This window comes from Amaranthus tricolor, chromosome 7 (genome assembly GCF_026212465.1).
Source record: "Amaranthus tricolor cultivar Red isolate AtriRed21 chromosome 7, ASM2621246v1, whole genome shotgun sequence".
NCBI classification, from domain to species: Eukaryota; Viridiplantae; Streptophyta; class Magnoliopsida; order Caryophyllales; family Amaranthaceae; genus Amaranthus; species Amaranthus tricolor.
The window spans coordinates 26,724,745-26,738,004 of NC_080053.1; the positions used below are offsets into that span (position 1 = coordinate 26,724,745).

General features: G+C 34.2%; 2 protein-coding genes across 2 annotated transcripts; one reads left to right on the forward strand and one right to left on the reverse strand.

Annotated features, from left to right (window-relative positions):
* Positions 1-766: 766 nt before the first annotated feature.
* LOC130817291 (uncharacterized) lies at positions 767-3,694 on the reverse strand. Its single transcript, XM_057682913.1, has 4 exons — positions 3,429-3,694; positions 2,328-2,421; positions 2,106-2,210; positions 767-1,295 (listed from the first exon to the last, which is right to left on the reverse strand). Exons 1-4 carry the CDS (start codon positions 3,596-3,598, stop codon positions 1,026-1,028), a joined length of 639 nt encoding a protein of 212 aa, XP_057538896.1. The 5' UTR covers positions 3,599-3,694; the 3' UTR covers positions 767-1,025.
* Positions 3,695-5,031: 1,337 nt separating this feature from the next.
* LOC130817293 (vacuolar protein sorting-associated protein 36) lies at positions 5,032-13,000 on the forward strand. The gene is made up of 8 exons (XM_057682916.1): positions 5,032-5,674; positions 7,580-7,783; positions 10,278-10,371; positions 10,501-10,558; positions 10,643-10,712; positions 10,964-11,099; positions 11,182-11,266; positions 12,620-13,000. Exons 1-8 carry the CDS (start codon positions 5,105-5,107, stop codon positions 12,672-12,674), a joined length of 1,272 nt encoding a protein of 423 aa, XP_057538899.1. The 5' UTR covers positions 5,032-5,104; the 3' UTR covers positions 12,675-13,000.
* The last annotated feature ends 260 nt before the right edge of the window (positions 13,001-13,260 follow it).

Sequence of the window (13,260 nt, forward strand, 5' to 3'; positions counted from 1 at the left end):
TCGTTTACAACCTTAACGTGATCAACTATAATCTTCAAGTAATTACTTGCAGTGGTAGAGTGATCACCTTTTATAGTACTAACTAGTGATTACAGACAATCATAAATTGACTAATTATAATTATAAAGTGATTATTTATAGTTTTAAAGTGACTATCTTCAATAGTCTTAAAGTGGTCACCATAATCTTAATGTAATCATTTGCATTCTTAAGGTGATCAATTAGAAAAATAAGCTATGTATAGACTTATTTCACAATTAGACAATTTCATACAAAACTTGATGAAAAATAATTAGCCTCAACATAAATTGATTTTGCACACCTCAATGTATTATTTTAATTCTAAATATTTTTTTTATTGTGTTTGGTTATAACATTAATATAATTTACATCGAAATAAATCAAATAAGATACTACTCGACTATGTTTTATCATATAGATTAAATATAAAATACAAATTAAAAGGAAAATTGATAAATAGTGTTATAAAATAAATGAGACATTTGATTAGATTAAGAGGGAGTACCATTAGACACATATTTTGAAAAAGAAATAATGCATGATAAATGAACAATTTTATTATTGGTTTTTGACTTTCAACATATTTTTTCTCTAAATGTCAATAACCGACCAATAATTTTTACCAAATATTTTCATACCAACAACTTCAACTAACAGCCAATCAAACAGGTCCATTATCATTCTCCTCCCCTTTCTTTCTGTTGACTTTTTGTCACCTCCCAATTCTTAAAATGCTATCCTAACATGGTCCACCACATAAAGCATTTTATAGAAGCCTAAACTCCAATCCCATGTATTGTATAAAATCTAGTACTGTATAAGATCTAGCTAGTGAATAAAGATTCATTCTTTTACACTCAGGAGTCAGGAGACAGACACACAGTCAACTTCAAGTCTCAAGAATGTACATATATTTCATTGACTGAACAAACTAAGGTTTTGTTTTTCAAATTCTGCATCGATAGGCAGCTATTACTTAAAGAATTCACCTTAAGCTTGACAGTTCACTTGACTTCGAGGGCAGCAATCTCATACCTTACTTCTTCCAAGTATTCATTTATACAAGTCACAACCTCCTGCACACCTTGCATGGCTTCTTTAAAAGCATTATCATACTCTGCATCTGCCTCTGCTTCCTCGGTTCCAGCTGCATCAGTTAACTCATGGACATGCACACATTCATGCTGCATTGGCTTCTTAAACAAACAGTTCTCGTGAGATACAAGTCGTTCAGATGGCCGCCCGGCCTTCTTCAATACCTGTATCCTTGCAGTCTTGGTACCAGTAAAAAGTGAGATAAAATTGAATTCATCTCTGTTGACATCAATAGAATTTCAAAACAATTCATTTTGTAGAACGATCTATGGTCGAATCAGGTATCTATAACTTACAGTGTATGCAGGTGACAAATGTAATATCAAGTTGGAAGTAAAATTTATACTTTATACAAGGAATTGAGAAAAAATGAAGAATCGTTTAAGATGGTTTGGACATGTATAAAGACGTGGTATTAGTGAACCAGTAAGGATTAAGGAATATAGAAGACTGGAGCTTGGTAGACTTAAAAAGAGGGCGGGGAAGACCAAATATGACTTGAAGGACTGGAGAGAAAAAAGATATGAATGTACTAGACTACAAATTGAGATGGTAGAAAATTAAAATGAATGTTTAAGAAAAATTCATGTCGACGACAATTGAAACTAATATATTGACTCATGTAGCCGACCCTATTTTTTTTCAAATTAAGGCTTTGGCATTGTTGTTCTTATATCATCCATATGTATTCAGTTCATCGCATTCATATCTATTGTTGCATGCTCTAGAAAATCCCAATTGTTATGTGATTCTTCACTTTTCTAATCCAAGACATCTTTGGCCTACCTCTTCCTCTTCTAAACACCTCAAAGTTCCAAGTTTCACTTTTCTAATGTAACAAATCAAATGAATAAAAATTGCATGAACCAAGGGGTATACAAAGTACTCAACACCAACCAGTATTTATAAAGTATAAACAACAAAAATTGATCTCTATTAAGATTTCCAAAATAGAACCTAGGAATGAGTCAAATGAATGTAGTTCTTACTAGCTCCAGTTTCTGCTTTTCCTGTTCCTGGACAGCCCTTAATAATTTAGCTAGATCATCTCTAAAGCAATCAGGCTTCAAAAATTGAGATTCCAATCCATGAACCTGCAAAGAGTATTGAAAATCAGGAATGACAAGGGAAATATAGGTAAACTTTACAAGCCTAAAAGAAGAAAAAAGCAAAGAAAAAGGTACATAAACTAATGAGATGAAAAGTCCTACTTGTTTTGAGCAATCACTAAACTCCACCGTGATCTCGCTGCAAAGCTTCTGGTAAGCCAACTCCCCCCCTGAGATCAAGTATTCAGCAAAACCACTGTTTTATTTGTAATGAGTCAGAGTATAGAAATGAAAAAAGTATAAACACAGCAAGTAGTATAGAAATAAAATAAAAAACTTGCTAGTATATTGTGAAATTTCAGATTTTGACAATGGAACATTTTGTAACACACTGGAAGAAATGAATCAGGTTTTCATAAGCATCATTTTGAAGATATAATATCACGAGCAATGATCTGTAATCATTGAATAGACTTTTATTATAGAGATATAATCTCACTCCATCCTGATAATTACCAAGAAACTTTTGACAGGCTATCCATTTCAATGATAACGGATGCTTGTGCAAGTCACAATACTAGCTAGTCAAGCAAAGATCATAAAGGTTAACTGATAAAGGAAAAGTACAAGTGCAGTCAAATACTTCAATCGGGTTGAAACTAACCCAATCGAGAAAATACCGAAAATTAAATCAATCCAAATTGACATGTTACCTAGACACATGGAAAACCCAAAAATAATCTTATCTAAAAGCCATGACTATGCATGAACATTTTGATGAACTCGGTCTCCAGTCCACTCAACAACCACAATCAAAAACACTATGCCGAAGAAGGTCAATATTAAGAATTGATCATAATATCTCCTCATCACATCAAAAGAACAAACTAATTTTTAGGATTAATTTTTCAGTATAATGTTTTTGCCTTGCCACAAAATTTGAGCTCCCCTGGTGCCAATACAACCGTGATTTTAACACAAAAATGGTCATTGCTTGCAAATTGCAAGAAAAATGTAAAGCAAGTACAACGTCAAGCAGAGAACCCACTAATTTTAAACAAGACGAATAATTTTAATCTTCTTTTAATTCCTAAATTGAGTGATCAGTCCAATCTACAGTCTAAATGACTCATTGCTAAACACGGAGAAACCAAGCAATAACTAAAAAATTGCAAACCATAACATCAAACCCGAAAACATCCATATAAAGAAGTGATTGTAAGAGCAAAAGGGAGGGAGATTGAGAAGGTTTAGGGTTTATACTCTCGCAATTTGGCGTAAGCTTCGGCTCTTCGTTGCTGAATAGAGAGAAATCTACGAAGCAAAATGAGTGATTTTGATCTTGAAGATTTATTCAAACAATCGTCGCTAGATTCATCAGTTTCCAGTTCCGTTTCCTCTGAAATCGTCAACTTCCCCTCAAAATCTTCCATCCCAAATCGGACAGCTTTTGGAATGCTAAAGTTGTAACCTTACTAAAACAACATTGCACCACTTATCATCACTTAAAACTGTTGCTTTAACGAATATTGACAATTTTTCCATAAAATTGCGTTTTAAGCTCGTTAAATCACTAACAAATATAATACTTAAATTGTTACGTTAAGTAGTCTTAAAAAAACGACTTATCTTTTTTAAACTGTCGAATTTTTAAATGATATTTTTAAAAAAAAGAGTATAAAAAGAATGATTAAATAAAAATCACCTCAGCAAAATAATACAAGAAAAAGTACACACGTTTTTCAAAAACGGATAAATAGTCAAAACACGCTTTAATGTGAAATCGTCTAATATAATAATGTGTAATTTTATTATCATAATTGAGTTTTGCTTAATTTGATTAGAACTGATTTGAAATTTCATATGTTGAGGTTGTACGTATGTACCTAAACTAATCATGCTACTATTGTTGTGAGATAATCTCTTTTAATAACACGAACTAAAAATATAGAGTTTATGTTTTTATGATTTGTATTATTATTTTGACTATTTAACAACGTATAAAGCGTGTTTCACAACCTCATGCAACAATTTGTATTCATGATTTAGGTATCATAGGGTTACTATGTACAATACTCACATTTACGTCTATTAGTAAAAGTATAAAATGATTAAAAATTTAAATTTTATCTCGATTGCATAACAAATATACCACTTTTTTATGCAAGTTCCCCTTCCCTCAACGGCTCAGTCTAACCTTTAGTAAAAAAGGTACTCCCTCGTACTTCCTCTGTTCCATAATACCCATTACATTTTCTATTTTTGGCAAGTAATACTATACTCTATAAAGTAAACAACCAGCTACAGTGTAGGTCAATCATTTTTTGTAATTCCCGTACCCATGCAAATGTAGCAACAATATCAGAACGGAGGAAGTATATACTACTTCGTTTTACACCCTTGTCAATATATATATTTTATAATTAATGTACTTGATTATATTTGTTACGTGAAAAAATAGATGTGTCTCGCTTTTAAGATTGGTGGACATTAAAAAAAAAAATTGTAGTAGACTATGTCTATAGGAGATTATGTTGAGTAGTTCATGGTTCTGAAATATTTGCGCCAGATTGTAACATGTTTGTGCAAATATAATTCAGCTAGTCCTTTGAAAGACCGTCTATTATCTTACGATCAAACCATTAAAGATTAATGCCTACTTACCGTAATCTTACTGTTTACTTACATTATCCTTAATGGTTACTTACTTTATCAACAATGCCTACTTTTAATATCTTAAATGTCAACTTATATTATTTTTAATACCTATTTATAACATTTTAAAAAATATATGATGGGCCAATCCAATTATAAATGATATCTCTTAAAGAGATCGTATCTCACGAAAATTTCTAAATATAATGTAAACGAGGTAGTATAAAAACAAGAGCATCTCTTGGGCCTTACGACGAGTTCTCCCGACTTGATCGTGGTCATCAATGGCCGGAAAATGGCTACCATCAGCAGAGCTAACCACAAGTGGAAGACCCTTACTTTCCTCCGACGAAGTTGAATGCTTCCTTCTCTCCTCCGTCGACATCGAACCCAACTTTTCAACCCACCCAAATCTCTCTCCTTTGACCTCTGGTCTTCTTACTTTGACCACCCATCGCCTCATTTGGATCTCCTCCAATGACGCCGTCTCAATCCCACTTGCTCAAATCACCCATATCTTCACCATGAAAAAATCCCTTAAATCCATGCTGTCAATATCCAGTCCTAGAGTCAAGTTCGAGCTATCTCTTCCGTCAATTGGGTCGGTCATGGTGACGCTTGTAATGAGGGGGAAATCTGATAATCATGAATTGTTTTATGAAAAGCTTTGGGAAGCTTGGAGGGGAAGAAATTGGGAGAAGTCTGATGGTGGGTTGCCGGAGGAGAGACAAAATAGTGTTGCGATTAAGGTGCCTGTGGTTGGGGTTTCTGGAATACTTAGGAAAGAACAGGAAATATGGGAAAGTACTGATAAAACTCTGCAAGATGCTTTTCAGGACTTGAATGCTCTAATGGTAAATTTACTCCATTTCTGCTCAATTTCTTTCCTTGTATAGCTGAATTCATCTGCATTTTAGGAATTGGGCTGATAAAAAAATACCCAGGTTTGATGAATGATAATTTGATCAAATGAATTTGGTATTGTTATGTAATTAGAGAAAAACAATGGATTTACTAGCGGAAGAATTTAGTGCTACTTGTTGCATTTTACTCCCTTTGTGTAAATTACTCCTAGTTGATATATCGTCTCAAAGCTTCTAGTATGGTATTTAGATTGGTTTTCCTCCATTTATTAGACCTTGTTTTATGTTCAATGCAAATAAGTTCAACTAAGTTTACCCACTACTTATTTTGTGGCATTTTGTTTCCGAGTTTAGTTTAGTTTAGCATTAGTCGTTGCATTTTTTGTTGATCGGGTTAAGGCTGAAGAATCCCAAGGTTTCCGTACGTGGTGAGAGTCACACCTTTGTCACAAGGATGAATGGAAAAACATTGAACTATTGGACCAACCCATGGTTGTCATTGCATTTTTGATAAGCATAATGTTATAGAATAAACAAGAAAACTCACCCCAAAGACTTTCCTAGTAGGTAGAGAGCCCATTTCCTCAATAAACACCACATTAGTGGTCCATACAATCAATGTGGGACAAAGTCTCTTAACCTTGTAATGACCTGAAATCCTAATTCTTCATGTCGATTTTGATTTTGTTTCAATATCGACTACGTATCCCTCTATTAAGTTTTTGAGAGTTTCAATTTTTTACTTCTCTAACTTGTACCTTTCATATTCTTTGCATATCATTTTAAAATTTCAAAATTCTTTGCATTTAATTGAACTAATGCAAATGATTTTCAGTCATGTCTTCAATTAAAAGACCCTTCATATGTCTTTACGGTCTTTTTAAAGTTTGAATCACTTTTACATATGCATCCCAGCTGCCTCTCTTCCTACAATGAGTTCGTTAAGAACGTAACATTGAGACACAGAATAGCACTCAAATAACATTTTTGCGTTAGCCTTAATAGCATACCTAATTGGGTAGCATTTCGGTTGCAACTATCCATTTGAGCCCATTTGAATCTATGCTTTACATCTTGCTCAATCGTTGTGAAAAATTGTTTCATAGTATCTGTAACACAGATTTGGAGAGAGTTCATTCGTATCTAACTTTATAACGCCTCTAAAGTGAACGGAACGGGGCATGGAGGGTGGGTATGGAGAAGGCGGATAATACTTTTCATACCCATATCCACCTACAATCTACCAAAACCATATCCATTATTGCCCCAATAGGGGAGGATGCGATGTGAAACCCGCAAATTTCATCCACCGTCATCTCTACTAAAGCCTAATAATCCACATTTGAGAGATGTGGAACTTATCAACTTAGTTTAGGTTGGACCTAGCTAACCCTTGCATACTTAACTGTCATTCTGGAAGTGAAGTGTAAAGCCCTTTCTCATTTAATTCCAAATTCAAGTGTAAGCCCTTTCTCATTTATCCCTACACCTAAGAAAGTTCATTCACACGCTGAATGGGTGTGCCCCATGATAATTTCAATTCGGCTTATGTTCTAAGTTGTGAAATGTTTTATGTTGGTTGTCACTCACCTAGCGCAACCCTCCTATACTGAGGTTTTGTATCAGTTAGAAATGTTGGAACACTCCCAGGTGGAGCTATGTCATAAGAAGTAGCATATCGTAAAACCATTCATAAATCATAATAATGTTGGGTTAGGATAGAATGTTTCCTAAACATTTTGAAAGAGTAATTAGGGCTATTATTATGAGTGAATGAAATATATCAATAACTTGAGCAGCCTTGGCTTAAAACCGGGTCCTGTAATTCTCTGGTGTATTTAATCTTCCGATGCATATTGACTGGCTGGTGTAACTCTACTTTCTCGGATTTTGCAGAGCAAAGCTAGGGAGATGGTGCTGTTGTCTGAGAAAATGAGGCAAAAACTCTTAGCAGGGACAAATAGTCACTCCAGTACTTCTGGTGATGAGGAGATGGGCTCCAAAGAAGAGATGCAAGATTGGTTGCTCAGTGTTGGTATCATATCACCAGTAACAAAAGAATCTGCTGGTGCCTTGTATCATCAGCAGTTGTCTCGCCAGGTTGTCATCTTTTTATTACAAAGCAGTTCTTACTTAGAGGTTACATTAATTTCATATCATAGAATTGCTGTCCTTATGAGCCTGCAGTGTCTTTCTATGCAGTATTTTTATATTATGATGGAGTTTTCTTCTTGACTTTTCTGTTTCAGTGTGGATTCTTAATTATTCATATATGCCTACTCAATCTTTTTGGATGAAGGCAATTGCATTATTGTTGTTGCTCTACAATGGTCAAAACCTACACGAAAGTGGTAGAAGAATACTTCCTCCGGTTTTCAAAGGTTGCTATATTTACTGTAGCAACAGAAACCAAGGAGTAAGTATATTGCCCATATTACCCTTGTGATATAATAATACAAAAAACAAAGATTCAAAGTATTCTCAACATTAGTTTAGGCAGAAATATAAGGGATTACAAAATTCCTTATGCAAAAATATATATTGAGAAATTCATTAGGCAACACAAATTTTTTCCAAAATTAGACCCTTCTAATTCTAAAGCTTAAACCATCTTTTTTCTTCACTCGTTCTTCTATTTGTAGCATGTTAACTGTAGAAGTCTTTCTTTTCCTGCTCTTCATAGCTATAAAGTAAAATCCTACTCAATTTAGATGATAAATACGAAACCCTAAGCACAGTAAAACCCCCATAAAAATTTGAAACACAGCAAAATTTTTGCACCCAATGATTAATCAGACACCATATATGATAAGCTTGAGAAATTTTGATTGAAACCCCTCAACAAATTTAAGGTTTTAAGGTGAAGATTTCATGTTAGAAAGAGAGAATATGGGATAAAATGGGTTTATTTCAAGGTAGGGGATGAACTGGATAGAGCATGGAGTAGTTGGGAATTTTGTTTTAAGTAGTTGAGGATGAATTAATTGAATGGGTTTCTAAAGACAATTAGTAATGACAAAGTTTTGTACTATGTTCAAGGTTTGCCATTTTAAATAAAAATTGAGTAAAATAATAGTAAGCGTAAAATAGTACTTTTATTAGTTTTGTTTACTAAAAATGGAAAGTGTAGCCACTAATAAGATAATTCCATTTGGGGAAAGTGTAGCAACTATTAATAACCGGTTGAAGTATATTGTTTATTTGGAATCTGACTATTTGGCAACTTGGTGTGGATCTTTGAATAATGGTTGATACCATCAACAACAACAATATATCATTGCCCCAATGCCATCAAGTGGCTCCCACCTAGGGCGGGGTTGGGGGGTCGGAAGTATGCAACCTTATCCTTGTTGTACACTTGTTAGTGATGATAAAGAGGTTTTTCCGATTGACTCTTTGTAGTATAGTGTACATGATTTATTGACTCATTTTACCATAGTCCAGTATAATCCAAAATCAAAGAAACTATACACGAATGGTTGATACCTGACTGCTTAAATTTATCGAAATAAGGGATGTTAATGGTTGCTATGGCGGCTTAAATTTATCCGTGAATTGTTCTATACACGAATCTAGTAATGCTTACATTCACCGACATGTAAATTTGTGTGGTTTGGTTGAAGAACTTATCATACTCAGGAAATTCTTCTTTGAATTATCACATATCCAACATTAGTCTTGTTAAGCAAAGCTTGTTTGTATGTACTCTTGACATCTCCAAAAATCTAACTTGTTAGTTGATACTTGATAGTTTACTACTAAACTTATTTTAATAATGTGCAAGGCACACTGAGGTAACTTGCTGCATATCGCTTTGGCATGCCTCCAGCTAGAAGTCATGAAATAGCGTTTTTATAATTTTTCTGTTTGAAAAAACGAGGCAAATAAAATATAATCTTTGTTGACATAGATTTCTCATGTTGATTTGTTTTGGTTCGTGCAGCCCACCCCATATTATTGGGATTAAGGCATTATCATTGCTCTTGTTGTGTTGCTCTGTGCCCTGGATGCTTCCTGAGTCTCTGTGCCTTTGTAGCTCCTCAAGCACTTGGCCTCACTTTTACTGATCTGAGTATTAGAGCTAAGTAGGGACATGATCTAATTGGATTCTTAATGAACACAGTGATTTGATTTTATTGCCATAAAATTTTGCACCTAAGACTTAATGATAGAGAGATATTAAAAAGGGGCTCCTGCAATGAGGAGAGAGAGAAAGAAGCTCTGGGCAACAATGAAGTGTGTTGTTAATAGTATGGAGCTTCCATTAAAAGGAAATGATGTGAGTAGAGTAAAAAACAGAGGAAGCCTATGATTGCTTCTATGTAGTTGGCTAGTTGAAAGTCTTTATCTCTGAATCCTGCTAATGGTTTTTTCAAGTGAATATATGTTCCAAACCCTCTATCTGTGCTTATACCAGCAACAATTACTTGATGCAAACAATGTGTGTAGTTGTGAATCTGGTGCATTTATTGGAACTGGTGGTTTTGTCTCCTAATCCTAGAGATGAAATTTTGGAGAAACAATTCAGAGGGAATTTGTATATTTTTGTAAATAAGAATCTCGCCTTCCTTTTCTGATTTTTGTTTAGTTGTAGTTAGCAGATTTTGTCAAGGTTCCACTGGATAGAGCTGGAGGAATGATTAATCTTATTGATATCTATTGCCTTTTCAATCGTGCACGTGGAACAGGTCTAATTTTCAAGTTTTACTTGTACCTTTCGTTTATCTGGGACACACTCTAATTTTTTATGACTGGAAATATTCGATATTTTTAAATTTGTGAGCTTCTGATGAGTGTCATTGAGTCATATTTTGCAGAACTGATATCGCCTGATGATTTATTGCGAGCTTGCACTCTTTGGGAGAAGCTTGATGTGTAAGGATATTCTAATGTTACCGCTTGAATTTACTAGTGACTAGCTTACAGATGTTCAGAGTAGTTGATGTTATGTAATGACAGTCCCATGATCCTGCGGAAGTTCGATAGTGGTGTTATGGTCATTCAAAGCAAATCTCACAGTGATGATGAGGTAATTTCTTCTCGTTATTACCAAACCTTGATGATATACAATTATCTCTTGTCCATTCTGGTATAATATCAAGCTGTTCTTTGATAGTCTGTAATATTTGTTGCATATTATTTTTCCTTTTTTTATCCGCCACTAGATTCATAGATTTTTCTTAAAAATTGCTATATACAATATCTTGCTACGTTTTGCTTTTTCTTGGTGCAAATGGGCTTTTTTCACTCATTGAAATCGTTATCGATTTTTGGCTTCAGATTTTTGGTAGAATCAGAACTCTTGTACTAAAACCTGAAGCCCTCCGAACTGGAATAAGTGCAAGTGATGCTGCAATGGCCCTGGGAATAGCTCCAGCAATGGCCAAGGAACATCTTCTCGCTGCTGAAGGCAAAGGTATGATCAATTGAAAAATAAATCATAATTTTCCTTTAACCTTTTTTTGCCATTAAAATAACCTTTTTAGTGCTATCGTCAGGTCTGCTTTGCAGGGATACTAGTCCAGATGGCTTCAGGTTTTTTGTTAATCTCTTTCCAGAAATTAACCTGGATGATATATACTTGTAAGAAAACTCTTCGCCTTCTCATTTTATTTTTATTGCATACAGCTTTGTGTTGCTTGCATTGAACTCAGTCCTTAGCTGAAGTTTTATGAAATATTTTCTTATCCTTATTGAGAATCAGTGGTGGATCCAGTTGAAATTTAGTGGGAGCACAATTGATAAAAAAATTCAATGAAAAATTCAAAAAATGATATATATATATATATATATATATATATATATATATATATATATATATATATATATATATATATATATATTAATTGGATATTTTGTTACACCGTAAAAAAACCGGGGATAGTTAAGAACAATAATTAGGTTTTAAATAGGTATTGGAAATTGTAACGGTATTTAGTTGAGCTTTGTTGTATAGCTGAACACATATTAAGGAATCCAGGGAGAATTTGTTTAAAAAAAAGTTCCTGGGAGAATTGTCTCAAGGTGGTGATGCCTCAAATGGTTAGGACACACCTATATGGCTCATTTTGTCCGTTCATTTGAACTCAACCTATCTTCTTAGTCTGCGCAATGTGGTTCTAACTTCTTAATGCCCACTTTTCATGGTTTATACTGATGCTGTTATACAACCACTTTCCCCTTCAATATTATAGGCTGCGTGACTTTCAATGTGCCTCTACAGCATTAAGTGTTGTGTAGTTTCCACACCTGTGATAATTTGAAACCGCAACAGAAGCTTTCATTTGCTGAGGAACTTTGATCTTCTAAACAGTTGTAGAAATAGGATAATTTGCGACTATGAAAGCGGTTGTAGAAGTAAAGGGCCTTGAAGAGAGCCAGACACACTTCTTTCATTGGAGTCCAACAAAAATACAATTTTAAGGATCATTTTACAAGTTAGTAACTAATAGGCTTCTCTGACAACCGATCACGAGTGTCCTTCTCAAATGAAAGTTCCTTAGTCAAGTTATGCCACAATTCCAAGATGTGCATTTGAACTCTTACTAAGACTCTTCACTTCACCTTGAATACCCATGTCGCACCCTTGCCAATCAGGCATGAGTAGGACACCTAGACACCCCAAATTTTGTTCAATTATTGAGAATTTTCATAAAATAGATAAGTCGGACATTTAGACACAAATGTGAGTCGGACATGGGATACAAGTCTAATTAACATAGCATTGAACATATTGACAATCTACAAGGAAGATGGGAAAGGATGCTTATAAGGCTTTCTTGCCTATAAGGTTGGATTTTGTTGTTAAACCTAAATGTTGTCCATAGGATTTGTTTTTTTTTTCACAATAGATTGATTTTTTGATATAGAGTTCAAATGTTCTCATTATGTTCACAAACATCAGTATTATCATATTTGACCATTATTTACGTGCAGGGTGAGAAGCGATGGTATTTATGCTTCATGGATTGCTGCTGTCATAGCATCGTAATAAGATGTCCTCGAGACCACGACTATTGGATCTTATTTCTTCTTTTCTTTGTTTTTTCTTGAAATGAAGGCTCGATAATACTTGCTTTCCATATTTGCATGATATCGAAGATCAAAGAGGTGTTTTCCTTTGTGATCGAGTCGCATAGTGATGCATCAAATTATGCTTGTACCATTTACGTGTTGATTCAGATCAAGAATGCATAGTGATTTTTAGTTTTCCTAAATTTTGCCCTAAAATTATTTTATTCGTGTAACCTTGTCAAAAATTGCTGATCTTTTATGGTGTAATTATCAGTTGGGAAATAAGAGTGCTAGTTATTTTTATTGTTTATTATTACATCAAACTAGCGGTTGTGGTTGTGTGGCGATGATAGCTACTGCTGGCCCACCACATGAGCTTTGATTAATAATTGGGTTTTGTTTTGGTCTTGAACTTGGGTTTGTGTTTGGATCGGCACATCATATTAGTTGTTTGCACATCTTTAGCGACAAGACAAATAACGTTATTACTAACAATCATCTTAGTGATGGGTTTATCGAATTTGTATGAACTACACTCGTTCCTTAACAATAATAATACTAGT